At 39.7% G+C, this 21,815-nt stretch overlaps 1 protein-coding gene across 1 annotated transcript; it reads left to right on the top strand.

Annotated features, from left to right (window-relative positions):
• The first annotated feature begins 8,808 nt into the window (after positions 1-8,808).
• LOC131184090 (olfactory receptor 1052-like) lies at positions 8,809-9,783 on the top strand. The gene has a single exon (XM_058155086.1). It carries the CDS (start codon positions 8,809-8,811, stop codon positions 9,781-9,783), a length of 975 nt encoding a protein of 324 aa, XP_058011069.1.
• The last annotated feature ends 12,032 nt before the right edge of the window (positions 9,784-21,815 follow it).

The following is a 21,815-nucleotide window of genomic DNA, read 5'->3' on the forward strand; positions in this document are numbered from 1 at the left end:
TCGTTCTTGGATATCTGCTGTTCATCTTCTATCACTCCAAAGTTTCTATGCCATCAGTTAACAGAGAAGAAAGTTATTTCTCTTGCAGGCTGTTTTACTCAACTTTACTTTTATGCCCTATTTTCCGCTGCAGAGTGTTTCCTCCTAGCTATCATGGCCTATGACTGCTATGTGGCCATCTGTCACCCTCTACTCTACTTGGTTACCATGTCCCAAATAAAATGTGTCCAACTAGCAGTCGTTTTGTACATTACTGGGTTTGTACATGGTTTACTTCATATCATTCCTGTATCTCAGTTGTTCTTCTGTGGAGCAAACTTCATTAATAATTTTTTCTGTGAAGGTCCTGCAGTACTACAACTTGCCTGTTCAGATATCAGTTTCAATAATCTGTTGAAATTTATATTTATTGGCTTTACTATAATAACAACAAATGTGGCTATTCTCACATCCTACACTTATATCAAGATCACCATTTTAAAGATGCGCTCTCCCAAGGCTTGGAGGAAAGCCTTCTCCACATCTACATCTCACCTCATGGTCATCACTATTTTTTATGGATGTTGTGCTTTTGTGTATGCATAATCACAACCGAGGAAGTCTCACTACATCAATCAAATAGCTTGTGTATTATATCTTGTAGTGACTCCAATGATTAACCCCTTAATCTACAACCTGAGGAATCAGGAGGTAAAGGTTGCCTTTAAAAAAATTATTGGGGAAAAAAGTTGTGGTTTTTTTTATACCAAAACCTGAATATCCTTAAAACTCCAGTAATATAGGAGGAAATGTGTGTATATTAACAGGGTGGCTGTCTGATATATTTCCACTTCGAAGGTTACTTGACTGAATTTGTTTTGCTTTCAATTATAAGGGAGTATTGGTATTCAGCCAAGAAATATTGTGAGAGCAAAATCCACTTTCACACTTTAAAAATTCATCGAGTTATTGTCCTTTTCTTAATTTCCAAATGTTAATGATGAAAACCCATTGAGATTCCTCAGACCAAAGAATATAAAGATGGACACACACACACACACACACACATACAAATATATTTGTGTATTGTTTAAAAACCTGAGCTATGATGTGGGATTCTTTTGAATCACAAAGAGAATGATTGTGCTTTTAAACCTCTATGTTAAAAAAAATCATTTCAATCAAAATCGTATCTGGTCTGTCTCTTGTGATATTCCGACTCAATAATTAATGTGGCATAAATCGCTTCTTGCTTTTTGTAATAAAGTCTATACACAGGTGACCTAGATTCTGTCTTATGGCCAGTTATGGATTTTCTTTCAAGGATAATTCAGTGGCTGCTTCATGCAAAATCCTAAGTTTTGCAGTCTTTTCACCCAGTGACTTTGTGCCTATTTTGTGCAACAAGGGTGCATTCAATTATCACACTAAATAAAAGATGGCAACATGGAAACTGCTATTGTGCCATTGTGTGCTGTGTTTCTCAACTGAAATTCCCCATGCTGGTCACTCAGATGGACACACAAGTGTCACCATATGTTAAATTTCAATATTATGGGCCAAACTAAAAGATTGAAAAATATTTCTTACCCATTTCATATTTGTCCTAATAAGATTCAGTAATAGCAGAAGGATTATTTTGTTCATTTTGGTTACAAGAGTAGAATTTGATTATTCTTCCAGAATTTTACCTATATTATCACATGCCTTTTATCTCAGCTAATGGACTGTTTTTTGTTTTGATTTTTAATTTATTTTGTCAATCACATATAAGATAACAGGTAAAAGTATAAACATAATTTGGATACATGAAAAGAATAAGTAAAAAAAGGAATATTAGGACAGGGACAGTAGGCATGCGGGTCCACTTATGCACGCCCCTTACAGACCTCTTAGGAATGGGGTGAGGTCAACAGTAGACAAATTAAGCTTAATGTTTTGGGGGTTTGGGGAAGAAACTACAGAGTCAGGTCAGAGTCATTCCAGGCATTATGTTGTAACTAGATTACCACAATATACCTTACTTTATTGAAGATTACCTATGAAGATTACTTGGAAATTCAATATGGTTAACAATGCAAGAGATTGCTTGCTAACCATCCAGGACTGGCTTAGTTTTAGAAAAACTGTAATACAGGCCCAACATTGGCCAATAGAATTCAAATTTTTGTTAGCTCCAAAAATGTAGAGTCCCCCTGCACTAGGTGTTCAAACCAGGAAGGAAGGTTGTGGATTCCTCCACTCCAGCTGCTCTGGAATATGATCCAGAGAAGGAAGCCTATTGTGTGGCCATCCCAACCTAAGGGAGATTATCTCCCCCTTCATTTTAGGATGACCCTCTTTAGGTTGAGAGACACCCAGCATCAATGGTCAGGAAGGTGTGAAACTATGGTGAAGGAGTTCATGAATAAAAGTATAATGGATGGAAAAATGGAAGGATAGAAAGATAGAAATTATAGAGTTCTTTCTTTTTTATTTTATCTTTTTTAATATATTTTTATTTAAGTTTCCTTTAAAACCCTGCTGACTAGGAAAGTGTTCTTTGGATTATCTTAGAACATGAGGACATTAGGGAATTTCATGATGTCGGCAGGCAACGGCTCACTCAACTATTATAAGGATCAACTTTAATAAACTATTACCTTTACTATTATTCTTATCTTGTAGTAAGAAGTAGAGATGACAACTTAATGAGAATAACTCTAAGAGTCAGGTATGGGCACCGGGGTAAGCATTGTCACCATCTCACCACCCCTGCATGCAAACATTGTTCCAAACACTCCAATAAGGAATTCCAATAGGAATATTCCAATAGGAAACATTAGCGTAGAAAAAGAGGTGTGTTAAACATTCCCTGGCAGCAAAACTCTTTAAGAATAATCCTTCCCCATTCTGCTTTCCAGGCAATGTGGGAAAAGTTGCTTCTGAAACAAAACAAAAAGACAGTGGAATGTAGCTTCTTGGTTATATCCAAGCCTCACAGGGATAGTAGGTAGAGGTATTTGCCTTTCTATCCACCCTATAGAATTATAAGATCCTGCAAAGATGGGTTAACTGATGTATTCTTGGGCCTTGGATCTTTTATTGCATTTTTTCTCAGAGGGCAATAGAGATGATTTTGTGGTGATCTCCAGCAATACTTATTCTTTTTATTCACATAGGTACATATACAGCTTTACCCTTCCTTCCTTCCTTCCTTTCTTCCTTCCTTCCTTCCTTCCTTCCTTCCTTCCTATTTATTTATTTATTTATTTATTTATTTATTTATTATTGTCACAACAATATATATAAGTATCATACAAAAATATTATATAGTATATAAACATATATATGAGTAAATATTAGGAGGTATAAGCATATATATATATAAGAAGAAGAAGAAGAAAAACAATAGGACAGGAACGGTAGGCACGTTTGTGCTCTTATGCACACCCCTTATGATCCTCTTAGGAATGGGGTGAGGTCAATAGTAGAAAGTTTTTGGTTAAAGCTTTTGGGATTATGGGAAGAGACCACAGAGTCAGGTAAAGTGTTCCAAGCACTGATGATTCTGTTACAGAAGTCATATTTTCTGCAATCTAGATTAAAGCGGTTAACATTAAGTTTAAATCTATTGGTTGCTCTTGTATTATTGCAATTAAAGCTGAAGTAGTCTTTAACAGGAAGGACATTACAATAGATCAGACCTGGGCAAATTAAGGCCACATCCGGCCCTTTGTACGTCCCTGTCCGGCCCGCGTGAGGCCAATCATAAACACCATAAATTAAACTTTTTTTTAAACTTTTATTTTGAAATTTTATTTTGAAAAGCATTACGTCTCATTGCACGTATGCACGTCGTAGACGTAGCACCTTCACTCGCGTATACACGTGTGTGAGTGAAGGTGATGCTGTTCGCCAGGTTATCCCCAAGATGTCGGCACACCCCAAGAAAAGAAAAGTTGATAACGAATGTCGTATTTTCAACAAAACATGGAATTCCAATAGGAATATTCCAATAGGAAACATTAGCATAGAAAAAGAGGTGTGTTAAACATTCCCTGGCAGCAAAACTCTTTAAGAATAATCCTTCCCCATTCTGCTTTCCAGGCAATGTGGGAAAAGTTGCTTCTGAAACAAAACAAAAAGACAGTGGAATGTAGCTTCTTGGTTATATCCAAGCCTCACAGGGATAGTAGGTAGAGGTATTTGCCTTTCTATCCACCCTATAGAATTATAAGATCCTGCAAAGATGGGTTAACTGATGTATTCTTGGGCCTTGGATCTTTTATTGCATTTTTTCTCAGAGGGCAATAGAGATGATTTTGTGGTGATCTCCAGCAATACTTATTCTTTTTATTCACATAGGTACATATACAGCTTTACCCTTTCTTTCTTCCTTCCTTCCTTCCTTCCTTCCTTCCTTCCTTCCTTCCTTCCTTCCTTCCTTCCTTCCTTCCTTCCTTCCTATTTATTTATTTATTTATTTATTTATTTATTTATTTATTTATTTATTTATTTATTATTTATTTATTTTGTCACAACAATATATATAAGTATCATACAAAAATATTATATAGTATATAAACATATATATGAGTAAATATTAGGAGGTATAAGCATATATATATATAAGAAGAAGAAAAAGAAAAACAATAGGACAGGAACGGTAGGCACGTTTGTGCTCTTATGCACACCCCTTATGATTCTCTTAGGAATGGGGTGAGGTCAATAGTAGAAAGTTTTTGGTTAAAGCTTTTGGGATTATGGGAAGAGACCACAGAGTCAGGTAAAGTGTTCCAAGCACTGATGATTCTGTTACAGAAGTCATATTTTCTGCAATCTAGATTAAAGCGGTTAACATTAAGTTTAAATCTATTGGTTGCTCTTGTATTATTGCAATTAAAGCTGAAGTAGTCTTTAACAGGAAGGACATTACAATAGATCAGACCTGGGCAAATTAAGGCCACATCCGGCCCTTTGTACGTCCCTGTCCGGCCCGCGTGAGGCCAATCATAAACACCATAAATTAAACTTTTTTTTAAACTTTTATTTTGAAATTTTATTTTGAAAAGCATTACGTCGCTACGTATGCACGTCGTAGACGTAGCACCTTCACTCGCGTATACACGTGTGTGAGTGAAGGTGATGCTGTTCGCCAGGTTATCCCCAAGATGTCGGCACACCCCAAGAAAAGAAAAGTTGATAACGAATGCCGTATTTTCAACAAAACATGGACTTCCAAATATTTCTTTACAGAAATTAAAGGCAAAGCAGTGTGCTTAGTCTGTGGTACACAGGTTGCTGTGTTTAAAGAATATAATTTGAATCGCCACTACACCACCAAGCATGAAGATAAATACAGAAATCTGTCTGGTGAAGAGCGTGCAAGGGAGTCTGATGCATTGCTTGCAAAACTACAAACCCAACAAGGATTTTTCACTAAACTTCACACTCCCAGAGATGCAGCCGTCAGGACAAGTTATGTCATTTCTCACAAAATCGCCAGAAAAAGTAAGGCGTTTTCCGACGGAGAGTTTATTAAGGAGTGTTTATTGGACTCTGCTGCGCTGATGTGCCCAGAGAAAAAAGGCGCATTTGAGAATGTTTCACTCTCCCGACGCACTGTAACGAGGCGGATTGAGGACATCGCGGGGAACTTAGAACTTCAGCTGAAGAACAGAGCGGCCGACTTTGACTTTTTTTCTCTGGCTTTGGATGAGAGCTGCGATGTACGTGACACTGCCCAGCTGCTCATCTTCTTACGTGGGATAACCGCAGACTTTCAAATCACGGAGGAGTTGGCAGCCATGCAGTCAATTAAAGGACAACCACCGGTAATGACTTGTTCAGAGAGGTAAATGCATGTATGGACATTTTAGGACTGAAATGGGACAAGCTTGCAGGTGTGACAACAGATGGTTGTCCAAATCTGACAGGGAAAAATGTTGGACTTTTAAAGAGAATGCAGGATAAAGTGACAGAAATTAACCCTGATCAGAAATTGACATTTTTGCATTGTATCATACATCAGGAAGTGTTGTGTAAGACAGTGTTAAAAATGAAACATGTCGTTGATGCTGTCACTAAAATAGTTAATTTCATCAGAGCAAGAGCTTTAAATCACAGACAGTTTGTTGCTTTGTTGGAGGAAACTGAGGCTGAACATGGTGACATAAGCTATCACTGCACTGTTAGGTGGCTCAGCCTTGGCAAGGTTCTGAAAAGTGTCTGGGACCTGAGAGACCAGATTCAGGAGTTCTGTATTCAGAAAGGTCATGACATCCCAGAACTTTCAGATAACAACTGGTTGGCAGACCTCGGATTCGCTGTGGATGTGACTGCACTAATGAACGAACTAAATGTCAAAATGCAGAGCAAGGGCCTTTTTGTGCATGAGATGTACAGTGCAGTGAAGGCTTTCATGAGAAAACTACAGCTTCTCTCAAGCCAAGTGAAGGACAACATTCTGACCCACTTGCCAACACTTAAGGAAGCCAAAAGATCAGGTGATCACCTCCAAAAGTACTCAACCATGTTAGAAGCATTGCATGCAGAGTTTTCAAGGCGATTTCAAGATTTCAAAACTCTTGAGAGTGAAATGCACATGGTTTCTTCTCCCTTCAACTGCAGTGTGGATGATGCACCAAGTGAAGTTCAGATGGAACTCATTGATCTGCAGTCTGACACACATCTGGCAGATCACTTCAAGTCAGTCTCACTGCTGGACTTTTACTCCGCCCTCAAAGAGGAGAACTTTCCACACCTGAGGAGGCATGCTCAGAGGATCCTAGTCCTCTTTGGATCTACCTATCAATGTGAACAGACATTCTCAGTTATGAAGTTCAACAAATCCAAACACAGATCCTCTATGACTGATGACCACCTCTCAGCTGTCCTTCGCATAGCCACTTCAGACATTCCGCCAGATTTCAATGCCCTTGTTCAAGCCCAGAACAGACTGGATTATTCTCGCTGAAGAGGTAACATGAGGTGGAAAGCATTACAAGTTATTGTTTGTGGAGATTAACAAATTAAAAAATAAATTGCACTGGTTCAATAATTGTTTTTCTTATTTAACCAATAGACCACAGTTTCACATAACCTAATATACATATTTACAGAGTGCTTTATTCTTCTGATTATCAGTACCAGCTATTCAAAATATTTAATTTAAGTATTTTACAATGAAAGAAAGTTGGTGGCCCTCTGACACAATTCAGGCTTCTCATGCGGCCCCTGATAAAAATTAATTGCCCACCCCTGCAATAGATGATTCTATGAGTTAAACTTAGGTCTTGTCGAAGGCGACTGAGTTCCAAGTTTTCTAAGCCTAGGATTTCAAGTCTGGTGGCATAAGGTATTTTGTTGTTTTCAGAGGAATGGAGAACTCTTCTTGTAAAATATTCCTTCCTGCCTTCCTTCCTTCCTTCCTTCCTTCCTTCCTTCCTTCCTTCCTTCCTTCCTTCCTTTCCCTTCCCTTCCCTTCCCTTCCCTTCCCTTCCTTCAGCTGTAGAAACATAAATTTATCAACATACTCTCCTTCCAAAAACAAATTTCTTCATCAATAGGATACTTCATCATTAATTTAATGTATGGCCATTCATATTTACATTATAACACTTGACAGATACTAAGAAACAAACAAAAATAAATATACGCAATAGTGTACAACAGTGGTTGAAATGGTTATGTCATATAAGGAAAGTTCTGGATATTCATTTCCACACTCAACTGAGTCATGTTAACTATTTCAAGTGAATTTCAACTACTCAAAAGTGAACTAAAATTTTCAAGGGAGCTTATTAATTAAACATTGAAAATTTACACTGCAGTTCCCATTTCTGATAATGAGAATTAATAGAAAGCATTTGTCTAAGTTCGGAACTATATGGGGACTGGCAAGTTTTCCCACTAGAAATAAGATTTTCTGCACAGATCAAAAGACAGCTGAGGAAATGCTGTGACCAAATTAAGAAGGCCTGGATCCTGGAGCTGGGAGATATCTGCATTTCATGACAGAACTTCCTAACTCGTTTCATATTGAAGCAATCCACCTACATTCAGAAAAGAAGGAATGCTTTAAACTATTGTTGATGTCACTGAGATCAGAGTAAATAGGTAAGTTTAGCCTTTTTGGGGTCTTTTGGTTTTTATCAGAATAGGGTGAGAATTTTGAAATTGTTCTGTATTAAAGATGGAGAAACTATTGTTTTTACACCTAATTCTAGTTGAAATTAGTGATAAATGATTATACCATTTATCAGATACAATCTGATAAAGTTGCTCCACCAACATTCAGGAGCAACTGAGAAGAGGACTTCCTCTTGTTTTTATTGCTTACCAGCTATTTAAGGAATACAACAATAATAACATGTAGATTTACCGTCCCACATTTTAAGTATTTCCAGTTTCCTCTTCTCAAAACTATCTTGTCTCATCCTTTGAAGATTTTAGATCACAAACTATTTTCCTACCTCTTACTGTATTCCATATGATTATTATTTAATTATATTTAGGAAAATATTAATGTTATTGTCTCATCATACGAAGGTGGCTTTTCATTCTTGGTTCGTGTGTTCTTTCAACATGTCAATAATTTGTACTTTTCATCAAGCATAAGGTGAAGAACATGGATGTTATATAATATATTCTCATCCCTCTCATGGAACCACCTTGGGTGATGAGTCCTAGGCTACATTTTAATCAGGTGCAATTTTATTTTGATTGAAACCATAGTGCATTTCTCATAGTGAATATCTTGTTCTTGTTTGCATTTTTCCACTGGTCAGATAGTATATAATGCTGATTACTTCATTGTTTCAGTTTCCAAAGTGTTTCTATGATTCGATGGAAAACAGAACACAGGTGACAGAATTCATACTCACTGGATTGACCGAGGATCCACAGTTGCAACTCATCCTCTTTGTAATATTTTTTACTCTTTATGCTATTACCCTGTTAGGGAATGTTAGCATGATTGTGTTAATCAGGATCAGTACTCAACTCCACACACCAATGTACTATTTCCTCAGTCACATATCATTTGTGGATATCTGCTGTTCATCAGTTATCACCCCAAACTTCTTATGCCATCTTGTAAAAGAGAAAAAGGTTATTTCTTTTGCAGGCTGTTTTACTCAACTTTACTTTTATGGCGTATTTGCCACTGCAGAGTGTTACATCCTAGCTATCATGGCATATGACCGCTATGTAGCCATCTGTCACCCTCTAGTCTACTTGGTCACCATATCCCAAATAAAATGTGTCCAACTAGTAGTCATTTCGTACATTACTGGGGTCGTACATGGTTTACTTCATATCATTCCTGCATCTCAGTTGTTCTTCTGTGGACCAAACATCATTAGGAATTTTGTCTGTGAGGGTCCTGCACTATTACAACTTGCCTGTTCAGATATCAGTTTAAATAATCTGTTGAAATTTATATTTATTGGCTTCACTTTAATAACAACAATGCTGATTGTTCTCACATCCTACATTTGTATCCTGATTACTATTTTAAAGATGCACTCTGCCAAATCTCGGAAGAAAGCCTTCTCCACATGTACTTCTCACCTCATGGTCATCACTGTTTTCTATGGGTGTGCTGGCTTTGTGTATGCACAATCACAACCTACCAAGTCTATCTACATCAATCAAATAGCTTCTGTGTTGTATCTTGTAGTGACTCCGATGATCAACCCCTTAATCTACAGCCTAAGGAATCAGGAGGTAAAGGTTGCCTTCAGAAAAATGCTGGGGAAAAGAAATGTGTTCTTTTTTATACCAAAAACTGAATACTGTGAAAACACCAGTAAAATATAGAAATATAGAAGCAAATACGTGTATATTAAGAGTGTGGTTATCTGACACATTTCTGCTTGGAAAACTACTTGACTGAATTGGTTTTACTATCATTTCAGGGACTATCGCAATTCAGCTCAGGGATATTTTGACAACAAAAATGTTCATATTTAAATATTTCTCTGTAATTTTAAACATCCATATTAAAGAGAAATCATTTCAATCAAAGTCTGATCTGGTCTGTCTCCTCTGATACTATGACTCAATAAACGCTGCTTCAATTTATGTGCCATAAATCTCTTATTTCTTTTTGTAATAAAAGGGTGGCCTAGATTCTATCTTATGTTTTTCTTTCAAGAACCACTCAGTGACTGCTTCATGCAAAATCCTAAATTGCAGCCTTCCCACCCAAGTAATCCCAGTGAATTAGTGCCCACATATCTTTGCTCAACAGGGGCGTGCATTGAAATATCATTCTATATAAAAATAAACAGGACAGTGTGGAAACTGTCTTTGCATTTCTATGTTCTGTGTTACTGCATTGAAATTCCCCACTCTGGTCACTCAGATTTGCAGACAAGGTTTACCATGTGGCTAGTGGCAAAGTCACGGGCCAATCACAATGTATTTCAAATTATTTCTTAGCCATTTCATATTTTTGCTGATAACATCCATTAATATGCTGAAGTATTGTTATGTTCATTTTGGTTACCAGAGCAGAATGTAATTGTTCTTACAGAATTTTATCCATACTTCCTTTGATTTCAGCTAATATACTCTTGCAACAGGATAGGGATATAAATTCAGTGATACCTGTGTAATTTTTAATACCCGGTAAATAGGAATCATTTATTAAAAAATCTAAAATGCTAATAAAAATGATTAGAATAGGGAAAATTTGCTCTTTTCTTCCTTTAACAAAACAATGTTTCATAGCTTTCTTTTTCCTCTCCTCCTTTCCTATCTTTGTGTCTCTCTCATATACACACATACACCCAGCAGGAGGGTTCAGAACAAAATTCTATCCAGGAAAGTTTTTGACAATGGAATTAAACTTTTGGATCCCCAATAATACCATACACCACTATGACTGATTGGAGAAAAGGGAATGGACTGGTCTTTATTATCAGGCCTAATCAGATAAAAAATGGGAAACGGGTTCCTGTTTTTCAAGAATCCTGCTTCAAAATGGAATTTCAAGAACACTTCTTCCCCACACTGCCTTTTCTGCAATTTGGGAAACTGCTTCTGTTATGTATTAACAGTTGTGCCTTTAAATATTTGAGCGGGAAATCAGCACGTTGCTGATTGGACGAAGCCTCCAGCAGAACTGTATAAAAGGAGAGGTTTTTCCCCAGCCTGTTGCTGGGTTCACCCTATATTAAAGAGCTGTTGTCACTACCCTGGTCTCCAGCCTCGTTACTTCCCGAACCTAACATTGGCGACGAGGATGGGATCTCGAGGCTGAGGAGAACCAGAACCGAGCTGAAGCACGATAGACCCGAACCCAGCAAATCCAGGGCAGAAAAGGCGAGATGGCCAGTTACACTCCACCCGCACCGTTCGACCCGGCTAAGGAGAAATGGGGAACGTATATGACCCGTTTCGAAAGTTTCCTAGAAGCCAACGAACTGCACGGAGTTCCAGACAACCGAAAGAGGGCTTATTTCTTAAGCCACTGCGGTCCGGAGGTCATTGATATCGCGGAAGCCCTGGCAGAGCCAACGCCGTTGCAGTCGGTGTCGTGGCCAACTTTACAGACTTTACTAAAAAATCACTTCGCACCAACGCCGTCCAAGTACGTGCGGCGGTTTGAATCGGAGAGCGAAGGCAGATGGAGGCGAGTCCATAGGTGACTACATGGCCGCCTAAGAAGAGCGTCAAGGACTGCGGATACCGTGACCTAGACGAGGTGCTCTCGAGCAACTCATCCGAGGGGTCAAAGACATCCGTTCGGCGACGGTTGCTAGCAAAGAGCAACCTCACACTGGCCAACGCCTGGACGAAGCCAGAGCACATGAAATGTCATCCCAAGCGGCAGAGACGCTACAGAAACCGTTCCACAAAGGCGGCGAAGGCAACCCCGGTGCACCAGGAGGAGGTTCAGACCGAATCCGACGGTGAAGACGAGGAAGGGGTCTGCCGCACCGAAAAACGCGACAAAGGGGACCGAGATGAATGCGGAAGCTGCGGGGGTCAACACCAGCACCAACGCTGCAAATTTAAAGATGCGATATGTCGGAGGTGCGGGAAGAAGGGACACCTAGCTCAAGTTTGTCGAGCGGCCCAACCTTCCCGCCGAAAATTCAAATCGGCCAATCAGAGCGCGGAATCGGCAAGGCGACCCGCGATTGGCTCAAACAAAAAAGGCGCGGATTCCAACCAAACAACCGTGGTCATAGGCCGCGCCTCGACCAAAGTGGAGAAGAAGATCTTCACCAAGCCAAAAATAGAGGGAGTGCGGTGCCGGCTTGAAGTAGACACGGGATCAGCGATAACCATCATGTCCTGGGACACTTTGGCGAAGTCACTGCCGTCCGTCGCAAAGCGCCACCTGCAAGCACAACGACTACGAGTCCACGACTACCAAGGGAATCGCATCCCTGTTCGAGGGACCACCTCCGTCCGAGTCGAGTACGGCCCTCACAAGAAGACCCTGCCCATCACGATCGTCGAAGGAACTCTGCCCAGTCTGTTGGGACTAGACTGGTTTCGTGCCCTGGGCATGGGAGTGACTGGCATCTACAGAAGTGACTGCAATTTGAAAGACATTCTCTTTAACGAGTTCGAAGATGTCTTCAAGGACTGCCTGGGCAAGTACAAGGGGACCCCTATTTCCTTCAACTTAGACCCCAGGTAGCCCCATTAGGCTTAAGGCGAGGAGAGTCCTTTGCCCTAAAACCAAAATTGATAAGGAGCTGGACAAGCTCATAAATCAGGGATTTTGGTGCCAGTCGATCACGCAAAGTGGGAGACGCCAATCGTCACCCCATCAAATCGGACGGGTCAATTAGAATTTGCGCTGACTACAAGGCGACGCTTAACAAAGCCTTACAGAAAAGCGTGCCGGTTCCCGTAGTGCAACACTTATTGCACTCTTTGGGGCAAGGGCAAGTCTTTGCAAAGTTAGACTTGGCCCAAGCCTACCAACAACTGCCAGTAGACGCCCGCACAGCCGAAGCCCAAACGATTGTGACGCACAGGGGGGCATTCAAGTGCACCCGATTGGAATTTGGGGTTAGTGTGGCACCAGGGGTGTTCCAAAACCTGATGGAACGACTACTGCAAGGGCTCCCAGGGGTAGTTCCCTACTTCGATGATGTCCTAATTTCAGGGGAAAACATGGAGGAATTGGGGGAGCGGTTAAGAAAGGTCTTGAGCATTTTCCGGACAGCCGGATTAAAAGTCAAGACAAATAAATGTCAGATAGGGGTCGAATCGGTCGATTTCTTGGGCTACCGGATAGACAAGAAAGGAATTCACCCTACTGAGAGCAAAGTTAAGGCAATTAGGAAGGCTCCAGCGCCCAAAAACAAAGCAGAGCTGCAGGCATTCCTGGGATTGGTTAATTTTTACGCGGTCTTTTTAAAGAACAAAGCAACTGCTATGGAACCGCTGCATAGGCTCTTAGGAAAAAATACTGTTTGGTCTTGGGGAAAGTCAGAAAATAGGGCTTTTGAAGCAGTAAAGAACCTGCTCTCAAGTGATAGCCTGCTCATCCAATATCACGACTCACTACCCCTAGTGCTGGTTTGCGATGCATCCCCTTATGGGGTGGGGGCTGTACTCAGCCATAGACTTCCAAACGGCACAGAAGCCCCTATAGCGTTCTACTCTAGAACGATGTCCTCCCCAGAGAGGAACTACAGCCAATTAGACAAAGAAGCACTAGCCATTGTATCAGGGTCAAAAATTCCCAGGAGTATGTCTTGGGGCGGATTTTGGAAATCGTGACTGACCACAGACCGTTACTAGGATTACTGGCCGGCGACCGGCCAACGCCTGTGGCACTTTCGCCACGCTTGACTCGATGGACTATATTTCTAGCCGCTTACTCGTACAAGCTGCAGCATCGACCGGGAAAAGAAGTGGGGCATGCAGACGCATTGAGCCGATGCCCACTGCCAGGGGCGATCAAGACCCCACTCCGGGACACCCATCCTCCTTATTGACTCGTTGGACTCTGGCCCAGTCACATCAAAGGAAGTGGCTCGGGCATCATTCCGGGACATTGTGTTATGAACTCTTCTCGGATGGGTACAGAGAGGGTGGCCCGCTGCGCCGGGCGAACGGTTCAAAGAATTTGTTAAGAAACGAGATGAGCTCTCGGCTCAAGGGGGGTGCCTATTATGGGGTGATCGTGTAATAATCCCTGTTAAGTTAAGGGGCAAGGTATTGGACCTCCTCCACGAGGGTCACCCAGGCATCGTAAGGATGAAGGGGTTAGCTAGAAGCTATGTATGGTGGCCACTCATGGACGCAGAGATTGCTGAGAGGGTAGGGAAATGCCAAGCTTGCCAAGAGTCCAGACCGCTACCCCCAACAGCCCCAGTCAGAGAATGGGAAAAGCCCCAAGGGCCTTGGTCAAGAATCCACATTGATTTTGCTGGCCCCTTTCACGGCCAAACGTTCCTAGTGGTGGTGGACGCATTTTCCAAATGGTTAGAGATCATACTTATGAAGTCCACCACAGCCGAAGCAGTAATCGCAACCCTGCGCCACCTATTCGCAACTCACGGGTTGCCGGACACTCTGGTGTCCGACAATGGGCCCCAATTCACGGCAGCCCAGTTTGAAGAGTACCTGGCAGAGGAAGGCATCCGACATGCCCTCTCTGCACCTTTCCACCCTGCGTCGAATGGCCTTGCAGGCGTTCCGTCCGGGCGCTAAGGAGGCATTGTCCAGGCTCAAGCCAGGTGACTGGCAAACAAAATAGACTTTTTCCTAGCCGTCCAGCACAGAACCCCAAGCACAGCCACTGGGAAAAGCCCAGCCGAATTGCTAATGGGACGGAAACTCCGTGCCCACTTGACCGCTTGAACCCCATTACACACCCGAGGGTTACAAGGGGAACTAGAAAAGACAAGGAAATGAGCATAGGCGACCGGGTGTGGGCCGAAACTATGGGGACGGCCCGAGTTGGTCGCAGGACAAGTAACAAAGATAACAGGTCCAAAATCGACGTGGTAGAGCTACCAGACAACCGAGTGTGGCGCCACATAGATCAGTTAAGGAAACGAATAACTGACCAAACCAAACCAACAGAGACAGGTAATGACCAATACCACTTTGAATCCACAGCTGACAATGACCCGGGAGGCGCAAGACTTAGCTGAGGTCCCAGAGTTCCAGCGACGCCATCAGGTCCCGAGGGAAACAGCAGGAAAATTCCAAAATTAATCCAAGGCCGGATGGCCAAGAAAAAGAGTCGGCCAATAATCCAGAGCCCGATGGCCCAGAGAAAGAGCTGGGAGGAGAAAACAGCCCCTCCGACCAGCTCAAAACACCACCCAGAACTGAACCGCGCAGGTCAGAAAGAACTAGGAGACGCCCAGGTTATTTGCGTGACTACGTCGAAAAATAACATGTAAATAAATATGTAAATAAAGACCAAGTGTTTTCTGGGAGGGGAGGAGTGTTATGTATTAACAGTTGTGCCTTTAAATATTTGAGCGGGAAATCAGCACGTTGCTGATTGGACGAAGCCTCCAGCAGAACTGTATAAAAGGAGAGGTTTTTCCCCAGCCTGTTGCTGGGTTCACCCTATATTAAAGAGCTGTTGTCACTACCCTGGTCTCCAGCCTCGTTACTTCCCGAACCTAACAGCTTCTGAAACACAGAACAGCTTGACAACTGAATGTGGATTCCTTGTGATATCCCAGTCACACAGGGATGGTAGGCAGAGGCATCTGTCTTTCTAGTCAGACCTGTGCAATCATAAAAAAAATCATGAAGACTACTTCACCTTCAATTGCAACAATACACGAGCACACAATAGATTTAAGCTTAATGTGAACCTCTCCAATCTTGATTGCAGAAAATACGACTTCAGTAACAGAGTTGTTAATGCCTGGAATGTACTACCAGACTCTGTGGTCTCTTCCCAAAATCCCCAGAGCTTTAACCAAAAACTATCTACTGTTGACCTCACCCCATTCCTAAGAGGTCTGTAAGGGGCGTGCATAAGAGCACCAGCGTGCCTACCATCCCTGTCCTAATGTTCCCTTTGATTGTATCCAATTCATATAGTTATTTCATACTTATGCTTATATATATGATTATATATCGTATAGTTATTTCTTGCTTATGCTGTTGTGACAAATAAAAGATAAATTTTAAAAAAATCATAAGATCTTGCAAAGGTGGATTTATTGATGTTGTCTTGGACCTTGATGCTTTAATTCCATTTTTTTCCTCAGAGGGTGAGAAAGAAGACTTTGAGGTGATCTCTAGTGTTATTTATTCTTCTTATACATGCAACACGTAGAGACAAATACAGCTTTACTCAGATTAATATTCTACACTAAACATTTTATATTTCTAGCTTTCTCACGATATTCATTCTCAAATTGCCTTGCTGGGTGTATATTTCAGTAAAGTTTAATTGGGAGCCCCAAAATATGTTGTTCATCATTCTGGGTGATGTTTCCAAAGTAACGAAGTTTCCTCATACTTTGTGAGCTGTCCATAAAAAGAGGTTAGGTCAAGCTTTGGCCTCCATTTATTTTCTTCTGTACATTTCTGTTTTCCTCTTCAGTTTGGTGAAGTTGCCATATCGTGTAGGCTTTACTTAGAGGCAGCTAATCAAGATATTTTATTTATTTCTTGATTCTTTCTTTCTTTCTTTCTTTCTTTCTTTCTTTCTTTCTTTCTTTCTTTCTTTCTTTCTTTCTTTCCAAATACTTTAAAAACAAACCCAAAAATGCTCCTTCATCAATAGATAGCCTTGAGTCAGTCTCAGGTATGTCATCTTTGATATATGACCATTCAAGCTTCCATTATAACACTTAAGAGATAATAAGAAACAAACAAATACAAAGAAACATATTGAATCACTAATAACACTGGGAACAAGTCGATGGTTGAAATCATTGTGTCATTTAAGGTAAATTGTAGATGTCCATTGGCATACTCCAACTAACATTATTTCAAATGTATTGCAACTTCTCAAAAATAAGCTAAAATTTTCAATCAGATTTATTAATTGAACATTAAAAAGTTGCAATTCATCTCCAATACCTTTTAATAATTAATAGAAAGTATTTGCCTAAGATCGGGAGTACTTAGGGAATAGCAAGGTTTCCTAATAGGTTTAGGATCTCTTGCACTAACTTAGATCAAAAGACAGCCAAGGAAATGCTATGACCAAATCAAGAAGACCTGGAGCTGGAAGATATCTGCATTTCTTCCCAGAGGCGAAGAATTTCCTAACTCATTTCATATAGAAGTAAACTACATACATCCAGAAAAAGGGAATGCTATTGTAGATGTCACTGAGATTAGAGTCAATAGGTAAGATCAGGCCACTTGGGATTTTCTGGGTTTTATCAGACTAATCTGAATATTTTAAAACTCTGTATTAAAAAACACAGAAAACTTTCTTTATAATCATAATTCTAACAGAAACTACTGAAAAACCATTATGTTATATCATTCTGAAATGATTGGGAAATGGAATTATTTTCTCCCCCCCACCACTCTATTTTTCAGCTATTTGAGGAATAGAAAAATAATAAAATGAAGATTTCTCTTTAATCATTCCATTTTCTTCTCGCAGAACCGATTTTTTTTAGTTTTCTTTCATCTATAACCCTTTAGATCACAGACTAGCCTCTCATCTTTTACTCCATGAAATTTGATTGTTTTTCAGTAATAATGAGCAAGGGGAAAATATTATTGACAGGGAGGAAACACTCTGCAGTGGAAAATGCACCATAAAAGTAAATTTGAGTAAAACAACCTGCAAAAGAAATATATTTTTTCTCTTTTAAAAGATGGCATAGGAACTTTGGGGTGATAGCTGATGAACAGCAGATATCCACAAATGATAAGTGAGTGAAGAAAAAGTACCTTGGTGTGTGGAGTTGAGGACTGATCCAGATTAAGACAATCATGCCCACATTTCCCAACAAAGTGATAGCATAAAGGATAAAAAAGGTCACAAGGAAGATGAGTTGCAAGTGTGGATCATCAGTCAACCCCCCAGAGTATGAATTCTGTCACCCGTGAACTGTTTCCCATTGAATCAGAGAAGTTCTGTGGAAACTGAAAGAATGCAGTAACCAGAATCACATAATATCTGACCGATGGAAAGATGCAAACAAAAATAAGATATTGATGATGACAAATGAGTTATGATTTCAATCAAAATAAAATTGAACCTGATTAAAATTCAGCTTAAAAATCGTCATCCACTGTGGATGCAGGAGAAGGATGAGAATATCCACACAGGGTAGATTTATTCATTCTGTATGTGACCAAAGATACAAAGCATTGAACTTGACATGCTGAAAAAACACATGGACCAAGAATGAAAAGCCATCTTCCTAGGTATGATCATAAAGAGAAAGACTGTGATTTTAAATCTTCATATTAAAAACAATTAATTTCAACCAAGCTTTGCTCTGGTCTGTATTTTGTGACATTTTGACTCAATTATTGCTGCTTCAATTTATGTGCCATAAGCATCTTGTTGGTTTTTGTAAATAAAATATATACACAGCTGGCCTAGATTATGTCTTGTGTCTAGTTCTGGATTTTCTTTCAAAGATCACTCAGTGGCAGCTTCATGAAAAAACCTAAATTGCAATCTTCTCACCCAAGTAATCTCAATGACTTAGCGTCCACAGATGTTTGTGTAATAGAGGTGCATTCAAATGGAACACTAAGTGAAAACTTAGTGCCTTATGCACGGTCACTCATGCCCTCGTCACTTCTCGCCTGGACTACTGTAACGCTCTCTACATGGGGCTCCCCTTGAGGTGCACCCGGAGACTTCAGTTAGTTCAGAATGCAGCCATTCGTGGCTCCCATATAACACCGATCCTGCGCAGGCTGCACTGGCTACCTGTGGTTTTCCGAGTGCACTTCAAGGTGTTGGTTACCACCTTTAAAGCGCTCCATGGCATAGGACCGGGATATCTTCGGGACCGCCTTCTGTTACCACATGCCTCCCACCGACCGGTACGCTCTCATAGAGAGGGCCTCCTCAGGGTGCCGTCAGCCAGACAGTGCAGGCTGGTGACCCCCAGGGGGAGAGCCTTCTCTGTGGGGGCACCTACCCTCTGGAATGAGCTTCCCCAGGACTTGACAACTTCCAGACCTCCGGACCTTTCATGAGCTTAAAACATATCTATTCTTTCGAGCAGGACTGGCTTAATAGGGTTTTAAATATGGATTTTATTGGGGTTTATTTTATATTTCGTATTGTATTTTAAATTTAGGCTATTGGAATAAGTTTTTTAAATATTGTTTTTATTGAAATGTATCGTTTTTATTTTATCTGCCTGTTCACCGCCCTGAGTCCTCCGGGAGAAGGGCGGTATACAAATTAAATTATTATTATTATTATTATTATTATTATTATTATTATTATTATTATTATTATTATTATTATTATTATTATTATTATTATTATTATTAAAACAAACATGGCAGTGTGGAAACTGGTTTTGCTCTGTGTCTCTGAATTGAAATTCCCCATGCTAATCACTCAGTTGGTGCACAAGCGTCATCGTATGGCTATGGACCATCAAAACAGAACTGCAAATTATTTCTTAGCTATTTCATACAGTATATGAATGTTTTGCCAATAATTGTAGGTGTTTCTTTTTTTTTTTATTCAAAAAGTTTTACAGAAAATTTTTCCCCCCCCTTTCCCCACACCTCCCTCCCCTCCCTTCACAACCCCTCCCCGACTTCCCGGAACGAGCACAAGGTATAGTTAAAAATAAAACAAACATATGCTAAAAAATTTTCGTCCCAACTTAATTATACCCCTACAATCATCAATTCCTAACTTCCTCCGAAAACAATCAAAAATAATACATCTTAATCATTCAAAGACAGTCTGATAACTCTTAGTCTGATATCTACTTTGAATATAGTCAATCCATTTTTTCCATTCCTTTAAGTATCTTTCTTGCGTATTGTCTTTCAAAAAGGCTGATATCTTCGCCATCTCAGCCAAATTGGCAACTTTCAATATCCATTCTTCTATTGTAGGTACTTCTTTTTTCTTCCAGTACTGTCCTATTAGTAATCTTGCTGCTGTTATTAGATTTAAAATCAATTTAGTCTCAATTACTGTACAGTCCGTAATAATTCCCAACAGAAAAAATTGCGGCAGGAACTTTATCTTCTTTTTCAAAACATTTTGTAAAATCCACCAAATTTTTATCCAAAAGGCCTTTATATCCTTACAAGTCCACCAAATATGAAAATATGTAGCGTCATCACAATTACATCTCACAATTACACAACATTTTGCTTGCATATCTGGATACATACACGATAATTTCTTAGGATCTAAATGCCATCTATAAAACATTTTATAAAAATTTTCCCTTAGATTCTGTGCCTGCGTGAATTTAACATTTCTAACCCAAATTTTTTCCCAAGTTTCCAATAATATTGGCTCCTGAAAATTTTGTGCCCACTTTATCATACAGTCCTTTACCAAGTCCCTTTCAGAATCTATTTCAAGTAACACATTATACAATCTCTTTATATGCTCCTGAGACTGATTTCTAATTTGCTTTACCAAATTTCCCTCGTTCTGCTCTATACCAATTTTCTGATCTTCCTTCCATCTAGCACGTAGTTGCTCATATTGAAACCAAGTATAATTTTTCCCTTCTTCTTTTAGTACGTGCAGAGATTTTAATTGCAAATTACCTCTTTCAGTATACAAAAGATCTTTATATGTAATCATTTCCTGATTCTGTTCTATATTTATATTCTCTATTGTATGTCTAGGACTTGCCCATATAGGAACCTTATAATTTAGTTTATAAGAGTATTTTTTCCAAACACGCAGAAGAGCAGTTCTTAACACATGATTTTTAAAGGCCTTATCCACTTTTTTGTCATAAATTAAATATGCATGCCATCCATATAGCAAGTTTGTTTCTTTAATGGATATTATTTTGTTTATTTTGACGGGTAGAGCAGAATTTAATTATTCTTCCAGAACTTTACCTATACAATTGATTGCTTGTTAGAGTAGGGATATAAATTCAATACCTATATACTTTTTAATACCCAGTAATGATGTATCATTTTAAAGAAGCAACAATTATAACAAAGATGATGTCCTTTTTTTCTTCTTTTTCAACAAAACGATAACTTTCTTTTTCTCTTCCCGTTCCCCTCCCCACCCCCAGCAGGCAGATTCAGAACAAAATTCTAACCTGGGAGAAATTGGAAGGGACCTATAGCTATTATTCTAAGAAACCACCCCTTAAAAATCCTGCTTATCAATTTGTGGGAAACTGTTGTTTTGTCTGGTGTGGGTTCTATGAGGACATGATGGAATTTCATGATGTCAGCAGGCAAAATCCCATGCAGTTCTTAAAGAATCAAGTTTGATAACTATTACTGGACTGGAATAGGTCCAGCTTGGATCTCTACTGATTTTCCTCTGTACAATTCTGCTATGCTTCTCACTTCAGTAAGCCTACCATCTTTGTGGTTTTTGTGGCAATTATTCTGGATTTTTTCCATATGCTAAATAAATAAAAATCAGTCACCACTGGCATCCCCTTCCCAAAAGCTTTGACCATTTATCATTTCAGTATAATAATGACAGAAAATGCATGATAAATTCATAAAGGAATCTATCAAACAAATATCATCAATTATCAATCAAACCAAGCAGAGGATATAGATGAACTCTTTGCTTATCACTTAGCTGAGGTGTGCAGAAACATCTGTACAATAATGGGGGACTTTAACTATCCTTATATGAACTGGAAAACAAACTCTAAAGCAAGCAAAGGATTTCTGATTTCCGAACAGGTTTCTGAAATGCCTAGCTAACAATTTTGTCACCT

This window comes from Ahaetulla prasina, chromosome 1 (assembly GCF_028640845.1).
Source record: "Ahaetulla prasina isolate Xishuangbanna chromosome 1, ASM2864084v1, whole genome shotgun sequence".
NCBI lineage: Eukaryota > Metazoa > Chordata > Lepidosauria > Squamata > Colubridae > Ahaetulla > Ahaetulla prasina.

Excerpts from the sequence above, each read along its gene's own strand:
- LOC131184090 (XM_058155086.1), top strand. The coding sequence starts at position 8,809 with ATGGAAAACAGAACACAGGTGACAGAATTCATACTCACTGGATTGACC.